Genomic DNA, 15,749 nt, shown 5'->3' on the forward strand with positions numbered 1-15,749 from the left:
ATATGTGGGGGTAAACCACTGTTTGGGCGCACGTCGGGGCTCGGAAGTGAGGGAGCACCATTTGACTTTATGTATACAAGATTGGCTGGAATCAATGGTGGCGCCATGTTGCGTTTGGAGACCCCTGATGTGCCTAAACAGTGGAAACCCCTCAATTCTACCTCCAACACTAAAACCCCCACACACCCCTAACCCTAATCCCAACTGTAGCCATAACCCTAATCACAACCCTAACCTCAACACACCCCTAACCCTAACCTCAACCCTAATTCCAACCCTAAGGCTATGTGCCCACGTTGCGGATTCGTGTGAGATTTTTCAGCATCATTATTGAAAAATCCGTGGGTAAAAGGCACTGCGTTTTACCTGCAGATTTACCGTGGATTTCCAGTGTTTTTTGTGCGGATTTCACCTGCGGGATCCTATTGAGGAACAGGTGTAAAACGCTGCGGAATCCGCACAAAGAATTGACATGCTGCGGAAAATACAACGCAGCGTTTCCGCGTAGTTTTTTCCGCACCATGGGCACAGCGGATTTGGTTTTCCATAGTTTTACTTGGTACTGTAAACCTGATGGAACACTGCTGCGAATCTGCAGCGGCCAATCCGCTGCGGATCCGCAGCCAAATCCGCACCGTGTGCACATGGCCTAATTCTAAAGGTATGTGCACACGCTGCGGATCCTCAGCAGTTTCCCATGAGTTTACAGTTCAATGTAAACCTATGGAAAACAAAAATCGCTGTACACATGCTGCAGAAAAACTGCACGGAAACGCAGCAGTTTACATTCCGCAGCATGTCGCTTCTTTCTGCGGAATCCACAGCGGTTTTACAACTGCTCCAATAGAAAATCGCAGTTGTAAAACTGCAGTGAAGTGCGCAGAAAAACCGCGGTTTATCTGCCATAAATCCGCAGTGGTTTAGCACTGCGGATTTATCAAATCCGCAGCGGAAAAATCCGCAGAGGACCAGAATACGTGTGCACAAACCGAAACCCTAACCCTAACCCTAGTTCTTACCCCAACCTTAGTGGAAGAAAAAAATAAATAAAAAAATCTTTATTTTATTATTGTCCCTACCTATGTGGGTGACAAAGGGGGGGGGGGGAAAGGTCATTCAGTATTTTTTTTGTTTTGATCACTGCGATAGGTTATATCGCAGTGATCAAAATGCACTTGAAACGAATCTGCCGGCCGGCAGATTCGGCGGGCGCACTGCGCATGCTCCCGCCATAAAAGTGTGATCTTTCAGCTTCTGTTTGGCTGAAATGCACTTATGTATCTGTATAGGAAAGTACAGCAGAATGCAGTCTCCCCCAGTATAGGAAAGTACAGAGAGATGTATACATTTCTACAGTGGTTCCCTATGGTGGCCGGATACTTTGAGATCCATCCTGGTAGTGCACACTAATGGGCGCATACTTCCTGAGTGTATGCACCTAACAATCTCCACAATCGCAACATGGACCTGGCCTTAGTCTATACCACTGCTGGAACAGTTTCAGCTGATCATGAGTGTCAGTCCCTCACCAATTTTATATTGAGACTAGATGGTGGCCCGATTCTAACGCATCGGGTATTCTAGAATATGCATGTCCACGTAGTATATTGCCCAGGCACGTAGTATATTGCCCAGCCACGTAGTATATTGCCCAGCCACGTTGCCCAGCAATGTAGTATATTGCCCAGCCACGTAGTATATTGCCCAGTCACGTAGTATATAGCAGAGCCACGTAGTACATTGCCCAGCACAGAGCCACGTAGTATAGAGACTTAAAAAAAAAAAAAACATATACTCACCTATAGCCCGTTGGAAGTCCTGCTATACTTACCATCCGGTGCCTTTCTCGCGCCTCACCACGCTCCCTGGATCGCTCCATTGTAAGTGGCAGCTTGCAGTCCCGTCCCAGGGCTGGTGTGAGCAGGACCTATGATGACGTCGTGGTCACATGACCGTGACGTCACGGCAGGTCCTTGTCGCACACCAGCCCTGGGACGGGAGCGGAAGCTGCCGCTTGCAATGGAGCGGTCCCGGGAGCGTGGAGAGGAGCGAGAAAGGCGGCGGAGGGTGAGTATAGCAGGGTTTTTTTTTTTTTTTTTAACATGACATTTTTACTATTGATGCTGCATAGGCAGCATCAATAGTAAATAGTTGGGGACACGCAGGGTTAATAGCAGCGGTAACGGAGTGCGTTACACCACGGGCCGTTACCGCTGCCATTAACCATGTGTGAGCGGTGAGTGGAAGGGATTACGGAGTGGGCGCCGGGCAGTGAGTACAGTGGAGTAGGGGAGGGACTAATCGGACTGTGCCCGTCGCTGATTGGTCGCGGCAGCCATGACAGGCAGCTGCCGAGACCAATCAGCGAATGAATAACCGTGACAGACAGACAGACGGAAGTGACCCTTAGACAATTATGTATATAAATTAGTCATCAATTGGTAGGTGGTCCTAGAAAACTTTAACAATCTATGCATCATATGTTTCCAGAAGCACAAGCTGGGCACTAGCATGACGTTTTTGCAATTTTCACTCTGCAATATATTTATGGCGTACTAATTTCTGTAAACCTCCAGTGAGGTCAAAACAGGCTCTACATCCCTAGATGATTACACGGAGTATAATTTGCAAAATGGGGCCATTTTTGAGGGATTTCTGCTATTGTGGAAGCTTGAAGGTGTTGTCCAATACTAGGCCAACCCCTTCTTGATCAAAATGTTTGGTGCCTATATAATAAAGCCTATACTTCCCTCTTGTGCCGGCGACATTCCATTGGTGTCGACACTCACTCTCCCCGGGGCTCTCGTGTTGTGACACGTGATAACGGTGCCCAATCTGCACTGGCGCCACTGTCCCCACCTTCGGCAAATCGATCATGAGGAAGTCTGGGCTGCAGCTGATCTCTGGCTTCGTCTTCATGTTCAATTTGCCGGAGTCATGTGTCACCGCACTTCACGAGAGCCCCGGGGAGTATAGGTTTTATTATTTTATCAGGGCCAAGCGAGGTGTATGACAAGAAGTTGTCCAAGTAGTGGACAGCTTCTTCAAATAAGTGCAAATGGTGCCCACAAAACACAACAGGAAACTATGCTTCCCAAAAGTCAAATGGTACTCTTGTCTCTTCTGGACTTTGCCCAAACAGAAGTGTATTACCACATATAGGGTATTGCCCTACCTGGGAGAAGTAGTGTACCGTAATTTACAGGGTACTTTTTTTTTTTTTCTTTATAGCCATGGTAAACATAAAACATTTTGATCTAAATCTACTGATTTATTGTTAACAAATGTAATTTTTCATTTTCTCACATCACAATGGTAAAGAAATACACTAATGGGGAAAAAAAAAATAATTCTACCACCAGATGAATTCCTTGAGGGGTGTAGTTTCCAAAATAGGGTCAATTGTGGGGTATGTATCCTGCGCTGGCACCTCGGGTGCTCTGCAAGTGGCGCCCACAAACTATTGCAGCTAAATTTGTGCTCCATGAGCAAAATAGCAATTCTTTCCTTCTGAGTTCTGCCATGTGCATAAATAGTTTGACTATATATTGGATATTGCTGTATTAGGAAGAAATTGCTTTGTTTGGGTCCATTTCCTCCTATTATTCATTGTGAAAATTAAAAATGTGGCTTAAAACAATCTTTTCTTGAGGAAAAAAAGTTTGTTTTCACGTCCAATGTTTTAAATTTCTGTGAATCACGTGGGTTTAAGATGCTTACCACACCACTAGATAAATTGCCAAAATGGGGTCCCTTATGAGGGATTTATGCTGTTTTGGCACCTTGTGGGCTTTTCAAACTTGACATGGCATCTGTAGCCTATTTTAGCCAAATCTGCGCTAGAAAAGTCAAATAGTGCTCCTTCCCTTCTGAGCCCTTCTGTGTGTCAAAACAGTAGTTTTCACCCACACATGGGGCATCTGAGCAATCAGGAGAAATTGTACAACCAGCTGGGTGGTTCATTTTTCTCCTGTTACTCTTGTGAAAATGAAAAAATGTGTGGCTAAAGCAACATTTTAGTGAAAAAGATGTAATTTTTCACTTTCTTCCATTTTACTATAATTTTGCGTGAAGCAGCTGAAGGGCTAACAAGCTTCCTGAATGCTGTTTTGAACACCATAAGAGATGCCATTTTTACAGTGGGGTCTTGTTAGGGGATTTAAAATAAATTTGTAGAAAAAAAATGTATGTGTGTATATATATATATATATATATATATATATATATATATATATATATATATATATATATATATATATATATATATATATATATATATATATATATATATATATATATATATATAATCTATATATATATATATATAATCTATATATATATATATATAATCTATATATATATATATATAATCTATATATAATCTATATCTATATCTATCTCTACCTACCTACCTCAATTTCTGAGACTTATAACTCTTTAAATTTTGGGGATATGGGACTATGTGAGGGTGTATTTTTTGCGCCATGTGCTGACGTTTTAACTGATGCCATTTTGGGGTAGATACAATGTCTTGACTGCCTTTTATTGCAATGTTGCTGCTGCTAATAAAACATAATAATGCCAGGAACACAAAGCCTGCATCAAAGTCAAGGACACGACCTTTGACGATCATATATGTCAAAGGTTGTGAAAAGGTTAAATACACCTTTCCATATGCTTGTTTTTCCTCCTATTCCCCCAGTCCTTTTTTTTTTTTTCATATGGCGATAAGAATTTACCTGTGTCCTCTGCCCCTTTGGTGAATCTCTTGCCTCTTTTAACCTCACGTCAACAGAGCAGTTATATCTCTACTGTTTACAGACCATGACTGCAGATATTATGCTGATCGATCACCAACGTACCCCCCCCCCCCCCCCCCCCCGGGTCTGTTGGCAGAGCGGAAGAGAAGAAGCTGCTCTGTCGACATGACGTCACTGAAGGCATGAGTGGTCCGTGAACGCTTTGAGCCTGCAGAGATCGTCGCTGGGCAGAACAGGCAGGGAGTTAGCACATAGCTGCAGCAATCTCTTGGCCCCATATGAGAAAAATAAGGAAAGTCCAAGTTATCCCCTTTAAGTGACTGTCCTGATTGGTTTTCCATGTCAGCAAGTTTCTTTCTTAGGTCTGCTTTCCTCATTACTTCTTGAATCAATTGTTTTTTTTTGTCATGTAATTTTCTTCTATATGATTTTTATTTTATTTTAAATAGGACCACACACGAGTTTCTGTTTGGAGCATTGGCTGAATTAGTTGATAATGCTAGGTATGTATTTTTTAAACCCACCTCAACCTTTATTTTAATTAAAGACCTGTCACCAGGTGAAATATAAAATGTAATTATATATTAATTTTGTCTTGTCATTTTTACAGAGATGCTGATGCTACAAGAATTGATATTTTTACAGGTATGTTGCAATGAAACCTAATGATAAATACCGTATATACTCGAGTATAAGCCGACCCGAGTATAAGCCGACCCCCCTAATTTTGCCACAAAAAACTGGGAAAACTTATTGACTCGAGTATAAGCCTAGGGTGGAAATGCAGCATTTACCGGTGAATTTCAAAAATAAAAATAGATCATTATTTCCCCATAGCTGTGCCATATAGTGCTCTACACCGTTCATTATTTCCCCATAGCTGTGCCCCATATAGTGCTCTGCACCGTTCATTGTGCCCCATAGCTGTGCCATATACGGTGCTCTGCACCGTTGATTGTGCCCCATTGCTGTGCCATATACAGTGCTCTGCACCGTTCATTGTGCCCCATTGCTGTGCCATATATGGTGCTCTGCACCGTTCATTGTGCCCCATAGCTGTGCCATATACGGTGCTCTGCACCGTTGATTGTGCCCCATTGCTGTGCCATATACAGTGCTCTGCACCGTTCATTGTGCCCCATTGCTGTGCCATATACGGTGCTCTGCACCGTTCATTGTGCCCCATTGCTGTGCCATATACGGTGCTCTGCACCGTTCATTGTGCCCCATTGCTGTGCCATATACAGTGCTCTGCACCGTTCATTGTGCCCCATATCTGTGCCCATATACGGTGCTCTGCTCCGTTCATTGTGCCCCATTGCTGTGCCATATACGGTGCTCTGCACCGTTCATTGTGCCCCATATCTGTGCCCATATACGGTGCTCTACACCGTTCATTGTGCCCCATTGCTGTGCCATATACGGTGCTCTGCACCGTTCAGTGTGCCCCATTGCTGTGCCATATACGGTGCTCTGCACCGTTCATTGTGCCCCATTGCTGTGCCATATACAGTGCTCTGCACCGTTCATTGTGCCCCATTGCTGTGCCATATACGGTGCTCTGCACCGTTCATTGTGCCCCATTGCTGTGCCATATACGGTGCTCTGCACCGTTCATTGTGCCCCATTGCTGTGCCATATACGGTGCTCTGCACCGTTCATTGTGCCCCATATCTGTGCCCATATACGGTGCTCTGCTCCGTTCATTGTGCCCCATTGCTGTGCCATATACGGTGCTCTGCTCCGTTCATTGTGCCCCATTGCTGTGCCATATACGGTGCTCTGCACCGTTCATTGTGCCCCATTGCTGTGCCATATACGGTGCTCTGCACCGTTCATTGTGCCCCATTGCTGTGCCATATACGGTGCTTTGCACCGTTCATTGTGCCCCATTGCTGTGCCATATACAGTGCTCTGCACCGTTCATTGTGCCCCATAGAAATCTCTGCCGCCGCTGCTGCAATAAAAAAAAAAAACCACATACTCACCTCCCTTGATTGCAGCTCCCGGCGTCTCGTTCCGGCGCCTCCATCTTCCCGGCGTCTCTGCTCTGACTGATCAGGCAGAGGGCGCCGCGCACACTGTATGCGTCATCGCGCCCTCTGCCTGAACAGTCAGAGCGCAGACGCCGGGAAGATGGAGGCGCCGGCCGGGAAGATGGAGCGGCGCCCGGCGGCTGGAACGAGGACAGGTGAATATGCTATACTTACCTAGTCCTGGCGATCCTCGCGCTGTCCCTCTGCCTGGTCTTCGGTGCCGCAGCTCTTCCTGTCAGCGGTCACCGGCACCGCTGATTAGAGGAATGAATAGGCGGCTCCGCCCCTATGGCGCTACACGCTTTTTCTATAGTGCTGTTAATTAACGGCACTGTGGTTTAAGTACCCATAACTGCCGCCGTTAAAAGGAGGCGGTTGTTAAGGGGTTAAATACACTGCATGAACTTTTTTTTTTTTTTTTATATAAAGTAATTTCTCCTTTAGCCACTAGGCGCTGTCATTTTGCATTTGCTGGTGTGAAAGTGTCTGAGCACAACTTTTGCACACCTCAAATACTGCAGCCCCTGGGCGTCCGAGTCTGCTGTCAGTATGTCCTGCGTTGTGGCTGCCTCCTGCTGTGATCTGGACACACCACCTGCACTGTCCAGATCACCTCTGTTGGAGGAGATGGGTCCCATTCTTTTGTCACCGCCCACAGGGCTCAGTGCAGCCAGAATGGAGTTGCTCCTGTGCGAGGATGATGTCACATAGGCAGTGGGACCTCCTCTAGAGCAGACCCTACACCAGGAAGCAGCATTTTGCCGAGTCTGCTGGAGTTGAGATTAAGTGTTTTTCTTTTAATTCATAGTCCTGACAGGACCAAGAGTAGTTATGATCGAAATGCGTAGACCAGTGTCCTTTTATTCTTTGTTTTGATTTGTTTGTTTTAACCCCTTCCCGACCCATGACGCCACGTAGGCGTTATGAAAGTCGGTGCCAATCCGACCCATGACGCCTATGCGGCGTCATGGAAAGATTGCGTCCCTGCAGATCCGGTGAAAGGGTTAACTCCCATTTCACCCGATCTGCAGGGACAGGGGGAGTGGTAGTTTAGCCCAGGGGGGGTGGCTTCACCCCCTCGTGGCTACGATCGCTCTGATTGGCTGTTGAAAGTGAAACTGCCAATCAGAGCGATTTGTAATATTTCACCTATTATAACGGGTGAAATATTACAATCCAGCCATGGCCGATGCTGAAATATCATCGGCCATGGCTGGAAATACTAGTGTGCCCCCACCCCACCCCTCCGATCGCCCCCCCAGCCCTCCGATCTGGCCGGTACACTGCTCCGGCTCCCCTCCGTCCAGTGCTCCGCTCCCCCCCGTGCTCTTGTCCGCTCCCCCCGTGCTCCAATCACCCCCCCGTGCTCCAATCACCCCCCCTGCACTCCGATCCACCCCCCCCCCCGGTGCTCCGTTCCACCCCCCGTGCTCCGTTCCAGCCCCCCCGTGCTCCGTTCCACGCCCCCCGTGCTCCGTTCCACCCCTCCCGCGTTCCGATTCCCTCCCCCCCGTGCTCCGATCCCCCCCCCCCCCCGTGCTCCCCCCCAACCCCATCATACTTACCGATCCAGCCGGGGTCCCGTCCGTCTTCTCCCTGGGCGCCGCCATCTTCCAAAATGGCGGGCGCATGCGCAGTGCGCCCGCCGAGTCTGCCGGCCGGCAGATTCGTTCCAAAATGCATTTTGATCACTAAGATAGATTATATCTCAGTGATCAAAATAAAAAAAATAATAAATGACCCCCCCCTCTTTGTCACCCCCATAGGTAGGGACAATAAAAAAATAAAGACATTTTTTTTTTCCACTAATGTTAGAATAGGGGTAGGGTTAGGGGTAGGGCTAGGGTTAGGGTTTCGGTATGTGCACACGTACTCTGGTCCTCTGCGGATTTTTCCGCTGCGGATTTGATAAATCCGCAGTGCTAAACCGCTGCGGATTAATGGTGGATTTACCGCGTTTTTTTCTGCGCATTTCACTGCGGTTTTACAACTGCGATTTTCTATTGGAGCAGTTGTAAAACCGCTGCGGAATCCGCACAAAGAAGTGACATGCTGCGGAATGTAAACCGCTGCGTTTCCGTGCAGTTTTTCCGCAGCATAGCGATTTTTGTTTCCCGTAGGTTTACATTGAACTGTAAACTCATGGGAAATTGCTGCGGATCCGCAGCGTTTTCCGCAGCGTGTGCACATACCTTTAGAATTAGGCTATGTGCACACGGTGCGGATTTGGCTGCGGATTGGCCGCTGCGGATTCGCAGCAGTGTTCCATCAGGTTTACAGTACCATGTAAACATATGAAAAACCAAATCCGCTGTTCCCATGGTGCGGAAAATACCACGCGGAAACGCTGCGTTGTATTTTCCGCAGCATGTGCGGATTCTGCAGCGTTTTACACCTGTTCCTCAATAGGAATCCGCAGGTGAAATCCGCACAAAAAACACTGGAAATCCGCGGAAAATCCGCAGGTAAAACGCAGTGCCTTTTACCCGCGGATTTTTCAAAAATGGTGCGGAAATATCTCACACGAATCCGCAACGTGGGCACATAGCCTTAGGGTTGGAATTAGGGTTGTGGTTAGGGTTGTGATTAGGGTTATGGCTACAGTTGGGATTAGGGTTAGAGGTGTGTTGGGGTTAGTGTTGGAGTTAGAATTGAGGGGTTATCACTGTTTAGGCACATCAGGGGTCTCCAAACGCAACATGGCGCCACCATTGATTCCAGCCAATCTCGTATTCAAAAAGTCAAATGGTGCTCCCTCACTTCCGAGCCCCGTGTGCCCAAACAGTGGTTTACCCCCACATATGGGGTACCAGCATACTCAGGACAAACTGCGCAACAATTACTGGGGTCCAATTTCTCCTGTTACCCTTGTGAATCTAAAAAAATGCTTGCTAAAACATAATTTTTGAGGAAAGAAAAATGATTTTTTATTTTCACGGCTCTGCGTTGTAAACGTCTGTGAAGCACTTGGGGGTTCAAAGTGCTCACCACATATCTAGATAAGTTCCTTGGGGGGTCTAGTTTCTAAAATGGGGTAACTTGTGGGGGTTTCTACTGTTTAGGCACACCAGGGGCTCTGCAAACGCAACGTGACACCCGCAGACCATTCCATCAAAGTCTGCATTTCAAAAGTCACTACTTCCCTTCTGAGCCCCGACGTGTGCCCAAACAGTGGTTTACCCCCACTCATGGGGTATCAGCGTACTCAGGAGAAACTGGACAACAACTTTTGGGGTCAAATTTCTCCTGTAACCCTTGGGAAAATTAAAAAATTCTGGGCTAAATAATTATTTTTGAGGAAAGAAAACGTATTTATTATTTTCACGGCTCTGCGTTATAAACTTCTATGAAGCGCTTGGGGGTTCAAAGTGCTCACCACACATCTAGATAAGTTCCTTTGGGGGTCTAGTTTCCAAAATGGGGTCACTTGTGGGGGGTTTCTACTGTTAAGCCACATCAGGGGCTCTGCAAACGCAACGTGACGCCCACAGAGCATTCCATCAAAGTCTGCATTTCAAAACGTCACTACTTCACTTCCGAGCCCCGGCATGTGCCCAAACAGTAGTTTACCCCCACATATGGGGTATCAGCGTACTCAGGAGAAACTGGACAACAACTTTTGGGGTCAAATTTCTCCTGTTACCCTTGGGAAAATAAAAAATTGCAGGCTAAAAGATCATTTTTGAGAAAATAATTTTTTTTTTTTATTTTCATGGCTCAGCGTTATAAACTTCTGTGAAGCACCTGGGGGTTTAAAGTGCTCAATATGCATCTAGATAAGTTCCTTGGGGGGTCTAGTTTCCAAAATGGGGTCACTTGTGGGGGAGCTCCAATGTTTAGGCACACAGGGGCTCTCCAAACGCGACATGGTGTCCGCTAACAATTGGAGCTAATTTTCCATTCAAAAAGTCAAATGGCGCGCCTTCCCTTCCGAGCCCTGCCGAGTGGCCAAACAGTGGTTTACCCCCCACATATGAGGTATCAACGTACTCGGGAGAAATTGCCCAACAAATTTTATGATCCATTTTATCCTACTGCCCATGTGAAAATGAAAAAATTGAGGCGAAAATAATTTTTTTGTGAAAAAAAAAAAAAGTACTTTTTCATTTTTACAGATCAATTTGTGAAGCACCTGAGGGTTTAAAGTGCTCACTAGGCATCTAAATAAGTTCCTTGGGGGGTCTAGTTTCCAAAATGGGGTCACTTGTGGGGGAGCGCCAATGTTTAGGCACACAGGAGCTATCCAAACGCGACATGGTGTCCGCTAACGATGGAAATAATTTTAAATTCAAAAAGTCAAATGGCGCTCCTTCCCTACCGAGCCTTACCATGTGCCCAAACAGTGGTTTACCCCCACATGTGAGGTATTGGTGTACTCAGGAGAAATTGCCCAACACATTTTAGGATCCATTTTATCCTGTTGCCCATGTGAAAATGAAAAAATTGAGGCTAAAAGAATTTTTTTGTGAAAAAAAAGTACTTTTTCATTTTTACGGATCAATTTGTGAAGCACCTGGGGGTTCAAAGTGCTCACTATGCATCTAGATAAGTTCCTTGGGGCGTCTAGTTTCCAAAATGGGGTCACTTGTGGGGGAGCTCCAATTTTTAGGCACACGGGGGCTCTCCAAACGTGACATGGTGTCCGCTAAAGAGTGGAGCCAATTTTTGATTCAAAAAGTCAAATGGCGCTCCTTCCCTTCCAAGCGCCCAAACAGTGGTTTACCCCCACATATGAGGTATCAGCGTACTCAGGACAAATTGGACAACAACTTTCGTGGTTCAGTTTCTCCTTTTACCATTGGGAAAATAAAAAAATTGTTGCTAAAAGATAATTTTTGTGACTAAAAAGTTAAATGTTCATTTTTTCCTTCCATGTTGCTTCTGCTGCTGTGAAGCACCTGAGGGGTTAATAAACTTCTTGAATGTGGTTTTGAGTACCTTGAGGGGTGCAGTTTTTAGAATGGTGTCACTTTTGGGTATTTTCAGCCATATAGACCCCTCAAACTGACTTCAAATGTGAGGTGGTCCCTAAAAAAAAATGGTTTTGTAAATTTCGTTGTAAAAATGAGAAATCGCTGGTCAAATTTTAACCCTTATAACTTCCTAACAAAAAAAAATTTTGTTTCCAAAATTGTGCTGATGTAAAGTAAACATGTGGGAAATGTTATTTATTAACTATTTTGTGTCACATATCTCTCTGGTTTAACAGAATAAAAATTCAAAATGTGAAAATTGCGAAATTTTCAAAATTTTCGCCAAATTTCCGTTTTTATCACAAATAAACGCAGAATTTATTGACCTAAATTTACCACTAACATGAAGCCCAATATGTCACGAAAAAACAATCTCAGAACCGCTAGGATCCGTTGAAGCGTTCCTGAGTTATTACCTCATAAAGGGACACTGGTCAGAATTGCAAAAAACGGCAAGGTCTTTAAGGTCAAAATAGGCTGGGTCATGAAGGGGTTAATATACTTGCCTAATTTCCTGCTGGATTTTTCCATGTTAAGTGATAGCAGTTTTGCTCCACAGCTTTGATCACTGGTTTCAAATGGTGCTCCTGTCCCTCACACGGCTTCTATCACCGTACATGTTGACGATTTGTCTCTTTTCATTCGCCTGTACTACACCAGGATGTCCACATTGGACGATTGTGACAGCAGCTGTTCTAAGTGACCTTAGTGCTGTCCCTTGATGGATGACACCCTGTTTCAGGAGGTGTGATTAACGCTGCAGAGAAGAGTGAGTGCAGCCCCAGACACCTGTGATGTCCAATTTGAGACTCCTCTCAAACGATAAGTTGCAGGAAGTAAAGTAAAAAAAAAAAAAAGGCCACATATAAGAAATAGCAGGTTAGGGAGAAATGTAGGGAATTTGATAACAAAGCTAACTACAAAAGTGGTTAAAGCTTAAAGATGGGTATTTAGAAAGGGCTTTCTATGTGTTGGACCAACACTTTAACCCCTTAATCCCACTGGATGTACTATCCTGTCAAGGTGGCCTGGGACTTAATTCCCAGTGACGGGATAGTACTAGTACTTCCAGCGCAGTCAGCTGCACTCACGGGGGGAGCGCGGCTGATCACGGCAGGGTGTCAGCTGACTCGCAGCTGACATCCGGCACTATGTGCCAGGAGTGGTCACAGACCGCCCCTGGCACATTAACCCCCGACACACTGCGATCAAACATGATCGCAGCAGTCCGGGGGCATAGGGAAGCATCGCGCAGGGAGGGGGCTCCCTGCGGGTTTCCCTGAGACCCTCTGTACAAGGCGAAGTGCTCACCTTGTACCGAGCGTCTCCTCCCTGCAGGCCCCAGATGCAAAATGGCTGCGGGGCTGCATCCGGGTCCTGCAGGGAGGTGGCTTACCAGCGCCTGCTCAGAGCAAGCGCTTGTAAGCCTGCTGCCCTGCTTGTCAGATCGCTGATCTGACACAGTGCTCTGCAAAGTGTCAGATCAGCGATCTGACACTATAACATGATGCCCAAACCCCCCCGGGGCAATGTTATAAAGTAACAAACAAAAATTCAAATGTGTAATTCCTACATAAAGAAAAAAAAACATTGTTCCTATAAATACATTTCTTTATCAAAATTAAAAAAAAAAAAACATAAAAATTCACATTTAGTATCGCCGCATCTGTAACGACCCGACCTATAAAACTGTCCCACTTTTTAACCCCTTCAGTGAATACCGTAAAAAAACACGTCAAAAAGCAACCCTTTATTATCATACCGCCGAACAAAAAGTGGAATAGCACACGATCAAAAAGACAGATATAAACATGGTACCGCTGAAAACGTCATCTTGTCCCGCATAAAACGAGCCGCCATACAGCCTCATCAGTGAAAAAATAAAAGTTAGTCCTCAGAATAAAGCGATGAAAAAATGATTCTTTTTTTCTGTAAAATAGTTTTTGTCGTATAAAAGCGCCAAAACATAAAAAAAATCTAAATGAGGTATCGCTGTAGTCGTACTGACCCGAAGAATAAAACTGCTTTATCCATTTTACCAAACGCAAACTGTATAAACGCTCCCCCCAAAAGAAATTCATGAATAGCTGGTTTTTGGTCATCCTGCCTCACAAAAATCGGAATAAAAAGCGATTAAAAAAAAAATGTCACGTGCTCGAAAATGTTACCAATAAAAACGTCAACTCGTCCCGCAAAAAAACAAGACCTCACATGACTCTGTGGACCAAAATATGGAAAAATTATAGGTCTCAAAATGTGGAGACGCAAAAACTTTTTTGCTGTAAAAAGCGTCTTTTAGTGTGTGACGGCTGCCAATCATAAAAATCCGCTAAAAAACCCGCTATAAAAGTAAATCAAACCCCCCTTCATCACCCCCTTAGTTAGGGAAAAATTAAAAAAAATTATTTCATTCAGGGTTAGGGTTGGGGCTAGGGTTAGGGTTAGGGTTGGGGCTAGGGTTAGGGTTTGGATTACATTTACGGTTGGGATTAGGGTTAGGGGTGTGTCAGGTTTAGGGGTGTGGTTAGGGTTAGGGGTGTGGTTGGGATTAGGGGTGTGTTTGGGTTAGGGTTTGTTAGAATTGGGGGTTTCCACTGTTTAGGCACATCAGGGCTCTCAAAACGCGACATGGCGTCCGATCTCAATTCCAGCCAATTCTGCATTGAAAAAGTAAAACAGTGCTCCTTCCCTTCCGAGATCTCCCGTGTGCCCAAACAGGGGTTTACCCCAACATATGGGGTATCAGCGTACTCAGGACAAATTGGACAACACCTTCTGGGGTCCAATTTCTCTTGTTACCCTTGGGAAAATAAAAATTTGGGGGGCTAAAATTATTTTTTATTTTCACGGCTCTGCGTTATAAACTGTAGTGAAATACTTGGGGATTCAAAGTTCTCACAACACATCTAGATAAGTTCCTTGGGGGGGTGTAGGTTCCAATATGGGGTCAATTGTGGGGGATCTCTACTGTTTAGGTACATCAGGGGCTCTGCAAATGCAACATGACACCTGCAGACCAATCCATCTAAGTCTGCATTCCAAATGGCGCTCCTTCCCTTCCGAACTCTGCCATGCGCCCAAACTGTTCCCCCCCCACATATGGGGTATCGGCATACTCAGGACAAATTGGACTACAACTTTTGGGATCCAATTTCTCCTGTTACCCTTGGGAAAATACAAAACTGGGGGCTAAAAAAGAATTTTTGTTTAAAAAAAAAAAAAAAAAAAAAAAATTTATTTTCACGGCTTTGCGTTATAAACTGTAGTGTAACACTTGGTGGTTCAAAGCCCTCACCACACATCTAGATAAGTTCCTCAGGGGGTCTACTTTCCAAAATGGTGTCACTTATGGGGGGTTTCAATGTTTAGGCACATTAGTGGCTCTCCAATCGCAATATGGCATCCCATCTCAATTCCAGCCAATTTTGCATTGAAAAGTCAAATGGCGCTCCTTTCCTTCCGAGCTCTGCCATGCACCCAAACAGTGGTTTACCCCCACATATGGGGTATCCGGGTACTCAGGACAAATTGTACAACAACTTTTGGGGTCCATTTTCTCCTGTCACCCTTGGTAAAATAAAACAAATTGGAGCTGAAGTAAATTTTTGTGAAAAAGAATTGTGTTCATATTTTTTTTTTTTTTTTTTAAACATTCCAAAAATTCCTGTGAAACACGTGAAGGGTTAAATAACTTCTTCATTGTGGTTTTGAGCACCTTGAGGGGTGAAGTTTTTAGAATGGTGTCACACTTGGGTATTTTCTATCATATAAACCCCTCAAAATGACTTCAAATGTGAAGTGGTCCCTAAAAAAAAAAATGGTGTTGTAAAAATGAGAAATTGCTGGTCAACTTTTAACCCTTATAACTCCCTAACAAAAAAAAAATTTTGTTTCCAAAATTGTGCTGATTGTAAAGTAGACATGTGGGAAATGTTACTTATTAAGTATTTTGTGTGACATATATCTCTGTGATTTAAGGG

The 15,749-nt window shown here is 45.0% G+C and overlaps 1 protein-coding gene across 4 annotated transcripts in view; it reads left to right on the plus strand.

The window, feature by feature from the left end:
* The window catches only part of MORC2 (MORC family CW-type zinc finger 2), a 200,292-nt gene that overhangs the window by 55,673 nt on the left and 128,870 nt on the right, over nt 1-15,749 (plus strand). For all 4 annotated transcript variants that reach the window (XM_069760271.1, XM_069760281.1, XM_069760277.1 and 1 more), the window contains exons 3-4: nt 5,210-5,263; nt 5,371-5,405. In XM_069760271.1, coding sequence (XP_069616372.1) covers nt 5,210-5,263; nt 5,371-5,405 — 89 coding nt within the window. The remainder of the gene's footprint in view (nt 1-5,209; nt 5,264-5,370; nt 5,406-15,749) is intronic.

Source organism: Ranitomeya imitator, chromosome 1, assembly GCF_032444005.1.
Source record: "Ranitomeya imitator isolate aRanImi1 chromosome 1, aRanImi1.pri, whole genome shotgun sequence".
Lineage (NCBI taxonomy): Eukaryota > Metazoa > Chordata > Amphibia > Anura > Dendrobatidae > Ranitomeya > Ranitomeya imitator.